This window comes from Pteropus alecto, unplaced genomic scaffold (assembly GCF_000325575.1).
Source record: "Pteropus alecto unplaced genomic scaffold, ASM32557v1 scaffold3, whole genome shotgun sequence".
NCBI classification, from domain to species: Eukaryota; Metazoa; Chordata; class Mammalia; order Chiroptera; family Pteropodidae; genus Pteropus; species Pteropus alecto.
In genome coordinates this window covers 41469911-41488825 of record NW_006442484.1, presented here as the reverse complement: position 1 = coordinate 41488825, position 18915 = coordinate 41469911, and the positions used below count along the sequence as shown (strand labels likewise).

At 39.8% G+C, this 18915-nt stretch overlaps 1 protein-coding gene across 1 annotated transcript in view; it reads right to left on the bottom strand.

Annotated features, from left to right (window-relative positions):
* MYO3B (myosin IIIB) overlaps positions 1–18915 on the bottom strand; it is a 342946-nt gene that overhangs the window by 312467 nt on the left and 11564 nt on the right. Inside the window, exons 5-7 of the mRNA XM_015596448.1 lie at positions 18828–18914; positions 18488–18587; positions 15811–15887 (exon numbers count right to left, since the gene is read on the bottom strand). Coding sequence (XP_015451934.1) covers positions 15811–15887; positions 18488–18587; positions 18828–18914 — 264 coding nt within the window. The remainder of the gene's footprint in view (positions 1–15810; positions 15888–18487; positions 18588–18827; position 18915) is intronic.

The following is an 18915-nucleotide window of genomic DNA, read 5'->3' as shown; positions in this document are numbered from 1 at the left end:
GAAATAAGACTATCCCCAGCAAGAACTACAGCCAACTGAAATTTAAAGTGCACCTATAATAATTAAGTAACAGACCATGACAACTACACATTTCCTAAGACAATGTGTGCTAGCGTGTCCAATAAGGGATATGGGCTCCAAATGCTTGGGATAGTAGGGGACAACCACTTCATGCTAAGTAAGACAATGAAAAGTGTCTCGTGCCACATCCACAGTTTCCGGGAAGAAACTTCCCGGCCTTTACGGATGCGACACAGAAGGCAATTCCAAGAACCTGTCCAAATGTGGGAATGGAGATATCCTAAGGTTTCTCAAGTGCTGTCATAAAGTATTCGAAACATTTATCTGGTTTCAACTTCTCTTTACAGGCACTATCTTCAGCTCAGTCTGATTAACAGAAAAGTATCCTTTGGCCAAACTCTGTTCCCAAAACTCAGCTTATAATGTGACACACACACAAAAAAAAATTCTTTAAGCTCAGCCTTCCAAAGAGGTTTACAGAAAATTTCACTAGTAAAATAATTAACAAATAATTATTTAGTGCTCATGAGCCAGGCATAATATTAGACCCTAGGGAGAGAAAGTCAAACGTATACTCAATTTAATCCTCATAATCATTCTGTAAGGTAAGTGCTATGCTCAGCTTTTGTAGATGTGGAAACTGAGGCATAGCTCAGTTAAACAGCTTACCCAGAGCCCACTGCTAGTCACTGACAGGGCTGGAATTTGAAGCCAGGCAGAAGAAAGACAAGTAAACAAATTATTATAATATGATAAGCGCTCTAAATAATAAAGTTTATATTCAAGGAATGGTTGCATTATCAGCTTTTGCATTCATATTAACTAAACTAACTAGGATTTTGAGATTTTTGTCACCTAAACTACTCCTTCTCAGAGGGAGTCTCTCAAGATTGGTCATCAGGAGTAAATGTGTGTGATGGAATTTAAAGAAGCCCTCGTAGAGGATGCATCCCAGCTGAAGGTCAATGCGTCCTGGAACTGAATTCCTTATCAATCCAACACCAAAGTCTGCAACCATTTTTTTTTTTTAGAAGAAAAAGAAATCTTTCTCCTTAGCTCAGCATTCTCCTTGTCTCTAGGTCAAATAAAGCCAAGTTAAGAATGCTTAAATGGTCAATTAGTCTTTGATTCCCTTGCCCCAGTAGAGGAGGACCTCTCAAAGAGCTCTCTGAATCAAGAGTTGTGATGCTCCCTCCACTAAGAAAAAGGAGAGAGAGTGGCAATAGTAAGTAGGTGCACTGCCCTGGAACCAGGTTTCCCAGGTTCTGTAAGTCATGTCAAAGGGAATGAGAGAGGTGGGTTAAGGTGGCATTGACACCATCCCGGGACCCCAACGCCTCTCCTCTCACACCTCTCCACCTTACCTCTACACCCCAAGGAGGAGCCATGCCAAGGCAAGTGCGTCCTCTCCTTTACCGTCAGTCATAGGAGTGTAGACAATGTTGGTGGTAGTGGAATGAATGGAGGCAATAAAATAGGCGTGAGAGAGAGTTCAAGGGAAGACTTGTGGGAATTGGAGAAAGATTTAATATGGGAGGTTAAGGAAACGGACGCACCAAGGAAGACCGATATGTTGATCCTGGGTGACAGGAGAATGATGGTGCCATTTACAAACACAGAGAAGTCAGAAGTCAGTTTGGTAGGCGGTATTTCAAGTTCAAATTGAGTGTGAGCTCCATCCCTAACCAGTGTAGAAAAAAATCACTTCTGCTCTCAAGACCTCACTTTTTTTCCCCACACATAGATATACTAAGAAAAGCAAAACTTGCATTAAGATCAGAAGCAGAATATACTAAAGGGTAACAATAAAATACTGATGTGTTTTCAGTGACTGCAGGTAGTTTTATGTTACAGTAAATGTATCTTATATTTCAGAACTCTACAGATTTCAATCTTCCTATTGTTGGTTGCCAATACAACTAGTCAAAATTCGTAGTTTTAATGCAGATATAATTACCAGAAGCAGATACCAGGTTATATATCAGGACTTTAACAAATTGGTTTATTTATCTTAAAACCTGCTAATGAATGTCAATTTTACAAATTACTGACTCTCCAAAGTTACATTTAAAGTCCACAGCATGTTGGAAGTTGACATGAAGAGGATGTACCTTCTGGAATTTTCTATGAGATGTGTGTGTGTGTGTGTGTGTGTGTGTGTGTGTAGACTGTGACAAAAACGTTTAGTGTCCCTGGCAAAGGCTAAAAGCGTAACATTAAATGAACCAAAATAGAGTGCAGTATTTGCTAATGGCCTAATGGCTCCAAGAGTAAACTATTATCTCACTACATTTCAATGAGTTTTGAGATGTATAAATCCATACATACTTCTGCAGAGTCACCTGTAACAATCTTCAACTCTTTGGAATGATATCTTTAAGTATTTATACTGTTTCTGGGTTTTAATGAATACTTTTAACCAATTGGTGTTAATCTATCATAACCTCATCATTTCTTCTATGTTTTAAAGGGGCCAGAGCCTTGATGATCTCATCGAAGTGACCCCAGAAGTAAACAGAAGTCACTCAGGGTAAGGATTATATCTTATTGTTTTTCCTTCTCTATCTTCATCAATTTATGGCACTCATCAGAGAAATGTATTGAAAAATCTTTGGATCGAAATCAGAAAATCTGAACTCAATTATTTAACAGCTGGATGCCTTTGAGCAAGTCCCTTGAAAACTTTGAGCTGAAGCTTCTTTAGTTATAGGGGACTCACTTCCTAGATCTATAAAATAACAAAGTGGGAATGAATGATCCTTGCTCTCCCTTCTAGCTCTAATATTCTATGTCTTTGCAGTTTCCAAATAAGTGATTTGGGGGATGCATCTCAAACCAAAAGGCTAACCTCTCCATGCAAATTAGCTAGAGCAAACAGTAGATGATTCTGGGGTATGAATTAGATGGCTGGAACCTTAGGGAGACTTCATTGCCAATATTTTGTAGAAGATCTTAAGGTCTATAAAAAGATGCTGATTGTGATGATAATGCCTCTGTTAAGAAAGATGAGCTTCAGCGACAGAGCCCCTGTTTGGATGCTGGTTAGTGGAACATGTCCAGGTTCTTACCTTGAAATGCGAACTTATGGCTTTCCTGGTACACTTAGACTACACTGCTGCTTATTTTAGGAAGAGGAAGAATACTAATACTCGGATTACTAGCAATATCCATGCACCAGCACCCTCAGCGCCCCATGTCAATAGCTATTTCACCTGGAGGTGGGTTTGAGCCTCCCGAATGTCAGTCATTACCAACTTAGCTGCCAAAAACCTTTCTTTCTGAAGAGGACTGAAGATAAGAAATAAGTTTTCACTAAGGATTTAACTGGTCTTTGGAGTAAAGGCTAGCAGTCAACTTACTTTGATTTTTAGGGCAGTTCTCTTTAATTTTCTTCAGGGTAATGAGTTCCAAAGTTCCAGACTTTCTAAATCTGCCCCAGTCACTCTGTCTTGCCCCACAGAGGGAACACATTCTTCCCCTCTCTTGAGGAGATTATGAGGTAAAACCGCACCCACAACTTGATAATACAACTGCTTTGACATATATCGTCTCCTCATTCACCCTTGGGCACAGTCAGCTGAATTCTGTTGAGGATGGCTGACCCTTTGCTTAGCAACCAGTTGAGGAATGGCAGAGAAAAAACAACTGTCAGTGGCTCTTCAATTGTGAAAAGACTTGTACCTCTGGCTGGTGTTAGAAAATCCCAGAGCCAGGCATCTTTATTTTGGTTTTGCTACCCCCTCACTGAATAACTTCAGCAAATTATTTAATCTCCCTGCACCTCTTCTTCTCATGCAAACCAAATAACGCTTTCTCGTGGGCCTTGTCTGAAGCACTGCTTATGACAATGCTGGTTACCCAGCTTTTTCTATGGCACCAAAATGTTAGTAGTAGATATTAATGGGTCATTGATGTATGGGTGATATTGATTTTATTTACTTACTTCTTTAAAACTTTTTGCATTTTCTAAAATGTCTGTAGGGAGCATGAATTATATCAATGACAAAAAGGAGCAATTTTTTTTCTTTTTTTTTTTGGTCTTGAAAATGTAAATAAATATTGAAAAATTTGCCTTAACAAGAGTGTGTTTTCTTCCTTCAGAGTCCAGGGTATTGGTTGGTTGTTGGGATTCTTCATCATCAAGTTGGCAGTTAAATGTGGTGTCCTCATTATAAAACTAGGTTCCCATGAGATTCATACAAGAAGAATTAAAGAAATTCCCTTCACAACTATATTCCTTTCTATTATAAACATAAGGCGAAGGGGAGCACTTTCACTTTCTCAGACCACCATGATCCCATAAAATGCCCCATGATTACAGTTTCATGTCAGCGTAGACCAAGAGTAGGGCTTATTGATAAAGATCCCAAGATAGGGGTGAGATACACCTGTATCTCTTGCAGAGAGACTTGGGCTATAAGAATCTGAGAGAATAGTCTCTTCTCATCTCAAGGTCCTCATTATCTGAAAAGAACATCTTTATTAGACTGGATGTAAAGGGGAGGGAAAAAAACAGTCAAAATATGTTCTGTTGCATTCAGAAAACCTAGATTTCTCTAACAAGATATTTAACTGAAACCGTTTATCAAATTATATATCAAGGAACTGCTGAGCTGAAATCTTTTTCAATAACATGACTTTAATCAATACTTTCAAGCAAACAATATTATAGTAGTACCATCTACAATAAGGAAAAATATGTTTTGCTCTTATAAAAAATAATTTACCAAACTTAAAAAACAATGGATGTTCTTCAGACTATTTCGTTTTCCACTAACATTTTAAAATGTCAAAAATACAGGTTTGCCTTATATGTCCTGATTTCTCACCTTATTAGAATTAATTGTGTGATTCAAAATTAACCAAAGGCCAAGATTAAAATTTCACTCAAGTACACAGCAAAGTGCTGTTATCTCAAGAGCTAAATTCAGCTTAAAAAGAGGATAGGCAAATAGACCTAAAGCTATTAATCCTTGGCTGACCTTGAGCCTGAAAATGCAGTCCCTAGACTGGCAAATAAGATAGGCTGAAAGGTAGGAAGGCAAATAGAATTCTTAATTTTGCTTAAACAATTCATGCAGCATAATTGATAAATGCTATTGATGTTAAAGATTTCTAAAATAGAAGTTATCTGGAATTAGAAATTGCAGTCGTAAATATTCCAATGGTAAGTATTATTCATCGATTAACAAACAAACATCTTAAAGTGTTATAAACTGAAATACTGAATAAACAAGTGAAGTCTCTTCCCTTAAATGAAATATAACTTCAAGGAAGGATGAATTTGAGGTTTGTCTGAGTGGTTTTGCAAAAGGGATATGGACTAGAAGAACTGAAATTGATGGGGTTTTCTTTTTCTTTCATAAAACTCAACTTAAGGCTAGAATTGAATCTGTATTTTGTATACTGAGAAATTGCCAGACATAATTTAAATTATACTGTTCTTATAAAATTCAGAATGATCTGATTAAAATATGATGTTCTATAAATTTTTTCTCAGGATTGTAACATTCAACTCATGTCTTTAGAGAAATAAAACAAGCTTCAAATTGAAAACACACAGCATGCTTGCACAACACCGACTTCCCACCATGGCTAGTGGAGGGCAGAGGGGCACTGGTTCTGGGTTTGAGGCCAACACACAACACTGATTTTTGCATTTAAATTCCCCAAAGCCCTGGGAACATGTCACATAACATAACTATATGGTAAGCTTCGTTCTTGAACTCAGGACTTATATCCACAGAACTCCCCTAGGAAAAGTAAATCAGTATGCCCAAATTTTTGTAGGTGTCCTTAGTACTCAAAAGGCTCTGAAGGAGCACATTTGCTTGGTGACTCGGGATAATCCCACTGCCCTCCCCTGCTTCAGCACCTCGCACTAAAGGTGGATGCTGGAAAAGATCTTGGAATTTATTAGTTCAACCCCCTTTTGTTCAAGAGGAGGAAACGGAGGTCCAGGAGGGTGGGTAGGGTGGGAGGAGCTGATTTGTTTAGAGTCACACACCTGGTTTACAGCCAGGTTCCCCTTCTGGTTCCCCCATTACCTTCCTGAGTGAGGTAATTCTTACAATACAGAGAATGCTGGGCCATTGCCAAAGAGATGTTGTGTTCCGTTAGCCATAGCCACAGTCACGTCCATACTGTCGGCACGTGAGCACACCCTCCATGTAAGCACATAGAGTCCTGCCGCCTCTCGCCGCCCCGTTCCCTCACTCTCCCTTCCTTGCTGTCCTTCGCCTTTGCCAACTAGTGCCCCACTTCTACCAGAACACAGGTAAGAAAGGAATGAGTAGGAGTTCCATAATTCAGTTCATTTTACAGCTCGTTAGGTTAGGTGTTAGTACCCTGGGTGAGGAAACAGATTCAGAAAGGTTAAGAAAGTTGCCCTAAGTCACACAGCTAGGAGGTCATAGAACTGAAGCACAAGTCCATGATAAGAAACTAATGGGAGAAAAAAGTTTTTCTTCTCCACAATATATCTGAAAAATAGGAAATAGCAAATCAAATAGAATATCTGAATGTTCCCTCATGACCATACCCTTTGCCTGAAAGTAGTCTCTGGATTCTGTCCTCTCTTATGCTGATGTCACCATGCAAACCAGGAGACCTGTGGGAATGTCATACATTCCTAGCAACAAGTGATTTCCTTTAACTTTCTAAAACTAAAGAAGATATGGAAAAAACCTGGGACATATAGAGCACCATGAATACTAGTTTCCCTACCCCCACCTGCTCCTGCTTCACCCCCAGCCCAGGGCTCCTCCTAATGCTAACTGCCCACCTCCGTTTGTTTTTTTTCTGATAGTTCAGTGACCATCACGGAGGCCATTATTTTGATGCTTCTTGCTTAGCACTGAGCTGGGAGCGGAGCGGGGCAGGGCAGAGCAGGGGACATAAGGCCTCTGCTCTGGGCCCAATGCGCTTCTGCACATCTGGGAGCTTCAGCCTTCAGATGGGGTCCTATATTTAGACCCGCCAGGAGGAGGGTGATGGCATGTCACCACCACCTCCAGGACCAGCCTCCCACCTCCACATTGACATATGACATATGACTCAACTTCCCCACAGAGTTCCCGCTGAGAGGGGAGCTATCACTGGAGCAGAGGTTAAAAGCTGGGACTGTACCCTGTTATTGCACCCTTGCCCTGGGCCCTTCACCCACTGGAACCCTAAACTCCTGGGTCGTGCTTCCGGGCCCTGGAAGGCAGAACCACTCTGGGAATGTGGGCAGGGTCAGCTCCAGAATGAGAAGGGAGGGAATCCCTCTGTCTCTTCGTGGCTGACACAGCAGTCTGGACCAGTGAACACAAATGGCTAAAGAATCTCAGAAATAAATGTCTTGGGGGAAAACACAGAGATCTTTTGGCCAGTAATCTAAGGTTCTAAACCACTCACTTGAATCTCCTGAGCAACCAAAGCCAGTATTTCTTCCAGTGATATGATTGGCAGATGGGGGATTCCAAGAAGCCCCAGACTTTTAAAACAGAGTCAGATGAAAACAGACCCTAAAGGTTTTACCATCATCATCACTTCGCCATTACTAAGAGCTGAGGGAGACCCTGCTTTCAGTATTGGAGGAATGCTAGAGCCACAGAATGTGAGAACTAGAAGAGGTCTTTCCCCTGAAAAGTGTGAATATTCTTTAAAAAATAGAGGGATCTTGGAAGCAGAGACTACCTAAGCCAATCTGTTCTTCTCACAGATGAGAACAGGTTAAGGAGGAGTTGGACTTTAGGCAGTATGCACCACCATTTTTTAAAGCACCTACTATGCGAGCTACTACGCCAAGCACTTTCAGTACATCATTTCATTTTGTTCTTGGGGTTGGTTTTTTTTCCCTTCTCATCTTACCTCTTTTAACTTCCCCCCATCTGACTACTCAGAGATATTCAGTAACTTTCCTGAGGTCCATAGTTAGGTGGTTAAGCAGGTTTCTGCAATTTGCTCCCAGGTCTGATTCCAAAATTTGTGCTCTTAACTTTTCTGCCAAAACTGAAGTGATATTAAAATAATTGGACCATGATCACTTATGAAAGATGAATGGCAGAGCTAAAACTGAGATCCAAATCTCTTACATTCTATTCTGAATAACTTTGTTATTTTATTTTTTCATTTCCTCATCTTGGGCATTAATTACATTGGCTTCTAGTGTCATGTTGATATATTACATTTTCTCGACATATTAGGAAGAATGATTCTTATCTAATATAATTTTAAAATTGGGGAAAAAAAGATTTACATCTTATCTGATGGTCACAAACATTTTGCTCTAGTAGAGTGGTTAAGAGGGAGGATTTTGAAGCTAAATACCTGGGTTCAAATCCTAGTGGCATCACCTAATAACTTGTCCAAGGACAAGAATAGCGCTTTCTGTGACTAATTTCTGTGACTTTATCAAAAACATTGGACTAGTAATAGCACTGACTTTATAGCATTGTTGTAAGGATTATAAATAAATTCATACAAAGCACTTAGTGCTTGCCTCACAGTAAGCACTCAGTAAATGCTAACTCTTATTTGGGAACCAAACTCATTAGCTAGAGCTTAAAGAACAAAACGATAATAATGACAATAATAATATTTCATCTCCGTAGTGTTTTATGACTTTCTCAGTCCTTCAACACAAAATATCTCATCTGTCATCTCCAGTCCTAGCACTGCCAAAGGAAATAGCATTATCATATCATTTAGCTAGAAATGGCATAATTAATGAAGGCAAGAGTGGTTGCAAAAAGCCTGTGATGTTTCCGCATTGGTGTAAGCTGGTTGTTATGGCAACCATCCCCTGTCAAAGACCCTTTGCCAGGCAGAGAAAAACCCATTTTTGGAGCCATCACAGCACATCTGTTTCTGTGCTCAACTGATTAGCTCTTGTTTGCAACAATGAGCAGATGGAAGTAAAAACGAAAAAATAAATTCTAAAAAGAAGCAAATGTTCGTTTTTATCCACAGGTCTGCTTTTTAATATAGAAACAGACCTTCGGCTGTTTTAGGAAGATGCCGAATGAATTGGATCCCTTTTGTATGGGCTGCTTCTCTCATTGCTGGGATTGCAAAGTGTAGTCAACCCATAAATTATAGGCGAAAGGTCCTTCATGTGTGTCTTTTTAAATGACGTGTCTCCCTCCATTCAGAGTGTTCTTCCACCACATCTCCGCATGTCTTCGTTGCATGAGCTCTCTTGGCACACATTTTCCACACTGAATGTTGCATATAAACATATAAATACACTAAAGTGAAAGAGTATAAGGCCAGTGGGCTAGGAAACCTGAATTCTGGGGCCCAGCCTGCTCTGAACTAGCACTGAGAATATCTTCTCCCTTCTTTAGTTTCTTTAGCTAGGAAAGGAGACTGGCATTCCCATTCTCTCTGAAAAGCCAAACAGCTCCAGTACTTACTAGGTATCTGAATTTAGTCACGACATTTCCTGCACTTCTTTGAGCCTCACTTTCCTCAGTAGTAAAATGGAGAAAATAATATCTACTGCTGAGAGCCGTTGTGAGAGTGAAATAATTGATTTTAAAAATCACCTATCCTAGTTCCTGGTGCATTAGCAGGTCCTCAGTGGGTGAACAAGTTCCTGGTGCATTAGCAGGTCCTCAGTAAGTAACCAATTCCTTCCCATGGTACACTTGCTTAGCAGGTACAGTATTTAAACTACTTGACAATCAGCTGGTTCATAGCACTGGAACTGATCCTTGAGGTCCCCTGCTTGCCAGACATTACCCCCTATAGATGCTGGACCGTTAAAAGGTCTGAGATGTCCCAGAGAAAGAGACAGGCGCCTCTGGTGGCTGAGAAACATTTCCGGACAGCAGCCATTTACCATCCGGAATGGAAGTATTTCACTATCTTAACAATCAGCATGGCCGCACCAGTGTATACCAGCTAACTATAAGACATTATTTTTACATAGTCTATACATGTCCTCAGTAAAAACAATAATGACAACTTTGGTTCTTTTTCTTGGGTTTCCATCATTTCCTAACATTCAGTTTAATTATTTACTACATATGCTGGTGAGAAAGGTTCAACTCTCCCTAATCCCCTGCCATCAACAAAAGAATACATAAATTAGCCTTATATCCCTTTTTGCTATAGATCAGGATATTACCTGGCATGTGTTTGATGAAAATATTAGCTGAGCAACATCAATATTGACAGTGGGCATGAGCCGTATTGAAAATCCTTTAGTTCGGTGAGTCACAACACAGAGATTTCAGGCACTGTTACCCACCTACCCATTCAATGTCCCTGGGCACTTAGCCTGGCAGAGCCTTGGATGCTGAACCTATAAAACTAATGCAGTCACGCCTAACCAGCATCCTCATAAGTACATGTGAGAATTTAAAAAAGTAATATTTGTAAAAGTTCCATGCAAATGTCAGATACTATTATTCATATTATTTATTATAAGAAATTGAGTGCCAGGAGACAGTGGAGGAGAAAAGAAAGAGACAATAAACATGGCTAGTGGGAAGACTGTTAAAATGTGTGTGTGTGCGTGTGTGTGTGTGTATAATAGGCTAAGTCACAGGCAGGGAGACCAGAGGTTCAGTGTAAACAGAAGGTTCAGGGAAATGACCTGGGCCAGACTTCTCAGGGACTAATCAAAACAATGCTTAGCCAGAGAGCAAGTAGGACAAAACAAAATTCCGATGGCCCACGTGGGAAGGCAATTTGTTATCCTTGGTACATCTATAGAGAACTGTATGTGCCTCAGACATCTGAGGCTGAGAGAGAGCATTGTGTGTGTGTGTGTGTGTGTGTTGGCAGGTGGTATAGACAGGCAAAGCTGAGCTCTCGAACTAACCTAGCACCTGTAACATACAGACCTGTAGGTTCCAAATGACTGGTTGATTATCTTGGAAATGTGAATTATTTACTATAGAGGAGGGGGACTCAGTATTTAGAGAGTTGTTGTGGGTTGAATTGTGTCCTCCAAAAAATGATATGTTAGAGCCTTAAGCCCCAGGACCTCAAAGTGTGAACTTATTTGGAAATAGGGTCATTGCAGATGTAATTAGTTGATGGCATATTGGAATAGGGTGGGCCTCTAATCCAATATGACTGGTATCCTTATAAGAAGATGGCCATATGATGACAGAGACACACAGGGAGAATGCCATGTAACTACAAAGGTAGATGTTGGAGATCTGCAGCTGCAAGCCAAAAAACACCAAATATTGCCAGCAAACTTCCAGAAGCTAGGAAGAGGCAAGGATTGTGTCCTGCTGACACCTACGTTTCAGACTTCTAGCCTCCAGAACTATGAGATAAGACATTTCTGTTGTTTTAAGCCACCCAGTTTGTGCTACTTTATTATGGCAGTCCTAGGAAACCAATACAGTGTGGATAAGGCTTTGACCCCAGGACAGGAAGAGAACCCACTTTAACTTCTTCACTGGCCACAAGAGCAGCCCCATGGGAGTACGGGGGTGGGGGAGTTGATTGTACCATGGGCGCTTTCACTGGTGGCTGTTGGAATGCTGGAGCCATTACTGCTCCTCAGATATTCACAGGTGATGTTGTCATAACCGCCTCCAAGTCAGTCCCTAACAATGAAGCCACACCACCTGTAGTGGTCACAGCTGGGGAAATTTAAGAACCTGGGTTTTCGATGGCTTCACTGGGCTGCTGAATTAATAAACTGTGGAACTACCTACTTCTGCACTTATATTTATAAGATTGCACAAGAAACTTAATTTCCTGTTGTTCAAGTAATTTTGCTCAGGATAATCTGTTAAATAAATAGTTTCTATGTTGCATGTTTTCCTTTCCCTCTTAAAATAATCTTCTCCTGGTCACAGTATGCTACTTACACACCTAGTTTGTAAAAAACTGTACTGATCTTGACTTTCAAACAAATCCTTTTACTATGCCAGGCCATATTTCTCCAGCAGCTTTCTTTCAAAGTCCTAAAACGGTAATTATACAACCTAGAACTTTTCTTCTCCTACACTGCTGAGTTGATACTGCTTTTATCCATTGTTTTCCAACTTTCATAGTGTCCAAATGAGGCGGTGAGAGGAAATAAGTGGAGAATTTTGACAACATGATAGTCAATTCAAGCTGCAGCTTCGAGCTGCCCGGGCAGGCTGTGCATTTATACCACTCGTCAGCATTTGACTGTGGCATGGTCACATTCCATTAGCTACCTGGTTTGTAGCATCGCCTATTAGAATTAAATATTGCAGTTACTCAAGCTGGTGAAATAGAAATGGAAATAAAAATGGGAAAAGAATAATTTGATTCAATATCTCAAAAATAAAATAGGATCGGTTGCATTTTCAAAATAAAAGCACTGGTCACCTGCAATGGTTTTATTCCACTGGCATTGGCATGCATGCATTGTTGTCATATTTAATCTAAATACCACTTATCCACACAAGCAGAAGCGAAAGCATATTATGGTCAATATACTATGCAGGCCACCATATAGAAGGAAAGCAGTTTGCCACCCCAAAATATACTTTTTGGGATATGGATTTTAAACTGGTTTTTAAGAAACAAAAGAATCAGTAACAACATTTGACCTTCCCCCTAACTGCCTAAAAGGAATTTAGATAGACTACCTGCTCTAGGAAGGGATAGATTAATCTGAACTGGGCATGGTAGACAGGGAGGAACCTAGTAAAGCCCATTTGTTCAAAGTCCTCTCTGTGTCCCATTGTTAAAGATGGCCCAGGCAACATTTATTCACAAAACATTTGCTTTCCCATCTCCATGTAAATTGCCTTCCTGCCCTTTGAAGTCCCAAACCACAATGCGCTCCTCCCCCACCCCCCACTTTCTCCTTAATTCTAGAATGACATATAAGTCTCAATTGCCCAGTAGGTCTTTGGGTCTCATATCTTATGACACTCTGGGCATGTACATTTATAATAAACTTTGTACATTTTCTCCTGTTCATCTCTGGTGATTTATTAGCCCAGCTAGAAGAACTTAGAATGTGAGAGATAAGATATATTTTTATGCTCCCACAAGATGGAGACCGTTTTATTTGAATCATTACCAATTATACTTTCAAGGAGTGCTCTTGAACCAAAGGCCCTGCTCACAGTAGAGAGTATGATGGTTTGTTGAACTGAACAGACAAATGTTCCTATGGACACCCTTATGGAGGATTATGAGCAAAAAGAGGCTTCGCCGGAGTCATCCTCCATTCGGAAAATAAAAACGTAAGGATTGTGTAGGCTTGAGTCCCAAGAACTGCAGTGTGGACCACTGGGCATACTGGACACAGGCACGCATCCTGACAGAAACTTCGAGGCATGCACAGAGCAATCAGGCACTTGCTCCTGAAAAGCACTGTCAAGGTCTCCACACCATAATCTGCCTACTCCTTATTCTCTACATCAGGTAAGATGTGACACTGGCTTTTTCCTGCCAAGGAAGGAACAAGTTCCAGGCAATCTGGGCAATAGAAGCTCACTGTAGACCACTAAACTGCTCCCTACAGAAATTCTTCAAGTATTTTATTCAACCTAGCTGAAACTGAAAAGTCACAAACACTTCTCAAGAAATGTACAAAGTGAAAGGCAAGCTTCTCTTATTTACGTTTTGTGATTCCAAGAACATTAGCTTCCTATGGCTTAGAAGAGGAACACCATCTTCCTTGTTATGCCATCCCATGTTTGAGTTGAGTGGCCTCAGTTATGCTTCCCTTTAATAACAGATTAATTAAAATCTACAGAGAAATTGGCTAATACCAGTAGCTGTAAAGCCATCCTCAAACGACCTTCCGAATTGACCTTCTTTTTTGGCTTTTTTTTTTGTTTTTTTTTTTTTTTTAACCAATGGATTTATTGGATGCTTATTGAGTCCCTACTCTGTATCGAGCACTATGCTGTGCACTGGGCGTCCCAAGTCATTGCCAGAGCTCGGGGTCCGTTGGGAAACCTGCCTGCCAACAATTACAATAACGAGGTCATGGTGTGCTAATGGAGGGTGTAAAGACTGCAGTGGAAACCTAGGGGTAGGAGCCTCAGTGTCGGCCAGGGAGAAGGGCAGGTTTCCTAGGAGACACACACTTGAGCTGAGACTTGAAGACTGAGGAGGAATGTTCCAGGGTTCTGAGGGCCACTCCAGACGATATAACAATACATGGAAGGATTCAAAGGGATGATAAACACGATGGATTTGGAGAATTACCTGTTGAGGCATTAAGCGCAAGTAAAGTGGAGAAAAATAACCTGAGAAGAGGCTGGGTAAGTAAATAAGAACTGGAATATGAAGGGTTTTGTTCGCCATCCAAAGGAGTTTTGACTTAGTCCTGCAGTGTTTCTCAAAGTGGGGTTCACGAGAGCCCTATAAAATTTTTTGTTTTGTTTTTGTTTCAATGATAATTTTATTAATAATAATAAAATGAGAAGAATAGTGGTAAAAATATATTCCAGATCATCTATATGACCATTTGCCATACAATTTCAGTGCCCATGTTTATGTTTATTATTAAGCTGGCACCAAGCCAACAGAGATATACCAGTTAGAGGCCAAAGGGGATGCTGTTTGAACAAAGAGATGACACTAGCTGAAACAGAGTAAAGTGATGGGAGAACTGGGTCACCGCATGGGTACATGGTAGTAAGTATGGCCAAAGAAAATAATCTGTGCTGTCATGCTCTGAAACATATTCACATTGCAAAGGGCAACTGAATTTCACAAAACAATATCATTTGTCTCATTAAATTAAAGCTGCTTACTTGAATTTTTTTTCATAATACATTTTTTGTAGTTTTTTCATTATACATTTATTTTTCCTTCTGGTTTTATAGTTCTATAAATATAAGTGGCTAGGAGATTATTTCTAGTTCCGTATTTTTAAAAACCTATTTAAGAAATATTTAAGATAAGTAAACACTGGAATCTGCAGGGTTGTTCTTTTTCTCTAAAATGGGTTTATCCATTACCCAGGTATGAAAGAGACGGCCATAGATGATGGGGAGACATTGAAGAAATTTGAGCAGATTGATATGAACCAATTACTATGTGAGGAAATCACCTTGGCAGTCACACAGAGGAAGGACAACTGTGGGGAGAGTGGAGATGGGAAGATCTCCAAGGAGATGGCTGCCTGTATCTTCTTATTAAAAGAACCCATTCACTTAATCCTACAGAGCTGCTCTCAGGCACAGGCCAGCATATTGTGGAATGAAATGCTGACTTGACAAGTAAAATTGTACCTGTTTCAGGGTATGCTTTATTCAGCTGGAAGATTCCCCAAACTTCTACAGGCATCATCTCACAGAGGGTTCCATGATGATGCCAAAACTAAATTAGGACCGAATCCTAGGTTTAATTGGGAAACAAAAACTATACAAGACTAGTTGCTATGTTCCTGGTAACGAAAACAAAACAACACAGAGCAAACAAACAAAAGACAAGACTACCGTAGACGATTCTGTTGACCACTTGGAGCTGAAATATGTCTCTTCACCAAGCCATGTGTCACTGGGGCTGCATCTATCCAGGGAAAGTGACTTTTTATAACTTACACAGAGGCTGAATGAGGCCAAGCCATGACCCCTGAAGAGGGCTGAATTTTCTGGAGGGGGCACCTTTTCTAATTGCATGAAGGTAACCTCCGGGTTAGCTGTGACTTAATCCTGTGTTTCTGAGATTAAGTGTCATCATTATCACTCGCCAAACCAGAACTCTTACAATTCAATAAAGAGAGAGAATTTTCTTCTTCCTGAAAATTTCATGAAGCATATGGCTTTCCCAGAAAAAGACACGGTATCAAGGAGCTCAAGAAATACAAAGACATTGATGCCCTCTGCTTACCTCAGGGGCCATCCAGAATGGGGTGCCAACAGATGTGTTTCTCCGTAGACGTGTACTAGTGAGTTGAGCTGAGACGCCTGTAAGGAAAGGGTGCCATAAATGAGCAGTAAGCAGAGGATGATGTTAGACGAGGGATTGGCAAACTTTTTCCATAAAAGGTCAGATAATAATTATTTTAGGCTTTTTGAGCTGTATGGTTTCTGTCACGACTACCCAACTTAGCCATGAAAGTGCAAACATGGCCATAGAGAACACAGAAACAAATGGTTGTGGCCATGTTTCCATAAAAAATTTATTTATGGATGCATATAATTTTCATGTGTCATAAAACATTCTTCTTTTGATTTTTTCCCGAACATCTAAAAATGTAAACACCAGTCTTAGCTCACACACCATAAAAAAAATAAAATAAACAAATAGGAGGCAGGTTAGATTTGGCTGACCGATTGCAGTTTGCCAAGCTCCGTATGAGAGCATTTATCTCTCTATCTAAATCACTAGAAATTTTTTTTCTCTAATGAATATTCCTATCCATGTTGCTGCAAAATTGGAATCAAAAGAAAACATCAACAACTAGGATCGACCCCAACTATATTCCTATTATATTTCCAATATATTTCGGGTGATTTCTTTCTTAAAATGATGCTTCATTTTATGGAGAAAGAAAATTGGCATGTATTATCTATAATAGAGTACCAGTGTAGACATAAAAAGTTTTCAGTGCCTTATCTTACCTAGAAGCCAGGAAAACTAGCAAGAAAACTATGTTTATCAAATGGAAAAAGAAATTGACTAATATTGTTATTTTGTAGGCTCAATGTTAAGGACCTGAATTTTAATATAATTCCAATGAATTTTATCTGTCGTAGCCTTGAGCCAGCTCCCTTTATATACCACCACGGAATAAAGTAGACGTAAAGATACGCTGGGCTAGGAGTCAGAAGATGTTTTTCGTCCTTGTTATGCCTTTTCCTAATTGTGTGACCTCTCACAGACCACCTCACTCTAAGCCTGTTTTCTCATCTTCAAACTAGAGGTAAAGATACCCATCACAGCTAACACAAAGGGTGCCTCTTAAAGACTAAAAAAGAGAACAAATACGAAGATGATTTAAAAATTGTAAAATATTTTATAAATATAAGGCATTCTTTTATACCAAGCAGAAATTGAATGCAGCCCTTACCAGAATGATAAGGGTTGCCGCTAATGCTCTTGATGACAGAACTTAGAAACCTGGATACTTATGTTCATTAGCAAAGGGCTCACCTTTGAAAACATCAGGCATAGATTTACCAAGGAACCATAGGTTCTTTTGGGGTAGGGATACCTGTAGAAGATAGCTGTTTGCATTCTTTTTATTAGAAAGCCAAAGGAGGCTCTATAAACTCTATTGGTCGTAGATAATTTCCTATTTTACCCAGTCCTTCACTACAATTTTGGTTTAAAAAAAAAAATACTTTTCCGTGTTTAATTTCTAGAAATTTCTTTCACAGCAACTGGAAGTTCATGAACCTTCTTTTGGAAAGATTAGGAGCCTTTACCCTCATGACAAATCACAAAGCTGATGAGTGGATAAATTGGCACTACTCCACATCCTCATCCTTCTAGGATCTTTCCCTCACAAAAATTCTAAGATTGTGTGGAAAACACATCCCTGACGTTATGCACGCAGTACGTGTGTGGAGGTATACCATTCCTCATGTAGAAAGAAGAGCATAAGACTTAAACAAAATGCCTCCCCCCTCCACTATTTTTCTTTGCTTGCTCTTTAGTAAGTGGACCAATATACCTAAAGTAATTTCATTCATTTTTGAGTAATTTCTTCTGAGCAAATGATTCACTAATACATTTTAACACTGAATTCTTTCTTACCAATAAAGCAATGACTATTCAAAATCACCGGTCTTTTCTTCTGCTATGTTAATATTGATAAAGAACATTTTAAAAAGTGCTTCTGTAAATGTTTTCTCATTATTTGCAACAATCATACTGAAGTACTAACTGTTATTGAACTCATTTAGAGATTAAACCATTCAATAAACTTATAAAGGAAAACCAAGTGGTTTGTTGGCTTGTGAATATCAATACATGAGTGTTGCAAGAAAATATTTAATGGTTCTCTGCCTTAGGTAATATTGTTCTGTGTTTCTTCTCACACTTCCATTTTCTATTAATGTTTCCAGTTCAACCAGCCTCACGTGTAGCAGCAATAATCACAATTTAAAGGGATGTTAGTTCCCAGACCCAAAGGACTAGTTTACCTTCTGCTCACTGGGAATAAGTATGCCTAAGGCTAGAGAAAGTCATTTAAAAGAATAAACTGCTTTCTCTTTTCATATGCAAAAGAAGAAATGACAAAATGTAAATTATAGACAATTGCCTTGAGACGTGAAATTCTTCCCAGAAAAGCAAAAAGTTTTTCTGTCAAATTCTTCTTTTGAAACACTTCTATTTTCTAACTTTAATAAAATTGCTTCTAAAGCTGAAAATAGATTAACAAACAGCATCTCCTAGGGTGATCCATCTGGTAAACCCCCTACTCATCAGCCTATATGAGACTAGAAAAGTCCCTCAGCCTATGGCTTAGCAGAGAGGCCCCAGTCTTCCGAGATTGCAATAATTGTTGCCCTTGGCTAAACTGCACACATCAAGAAAACAAACGACAGGCAGTCATTACCAAAGTCAACGAGCTTAACTCCTCCTTCTGTTGTCAGAAGAATGTTATTCCCCTTGACATCACGGTGGATGATTCGGTTATTGTGCAAATGCTGAAGGCCCTGCAAGGCATCCCGCCACCACCAAATAACAGGAAAGAGAAAGGAAAATTTTGCATGGTTATTTTAAAACAATTACCCTACTATTAAAAATCCAATCAAAGTCCACATTCAGCTAACCTCCCTGCTGTTATACACCTTGTGTATTTTATGGAGGTTTCCCCTTGTTAATATGCAATTAGGATCCAAGTGATGACAAATCGCCCCCTCTGCTGTCATCCTCAGCTCAACAGACATTCTTACCAACAGGGCCCCATGTAAGATGTAGGAGATCACTGCTTCGTCCAACCGCTGGCCGCATCTGAGCAGACCTTTGACAAGCTCTGTGACC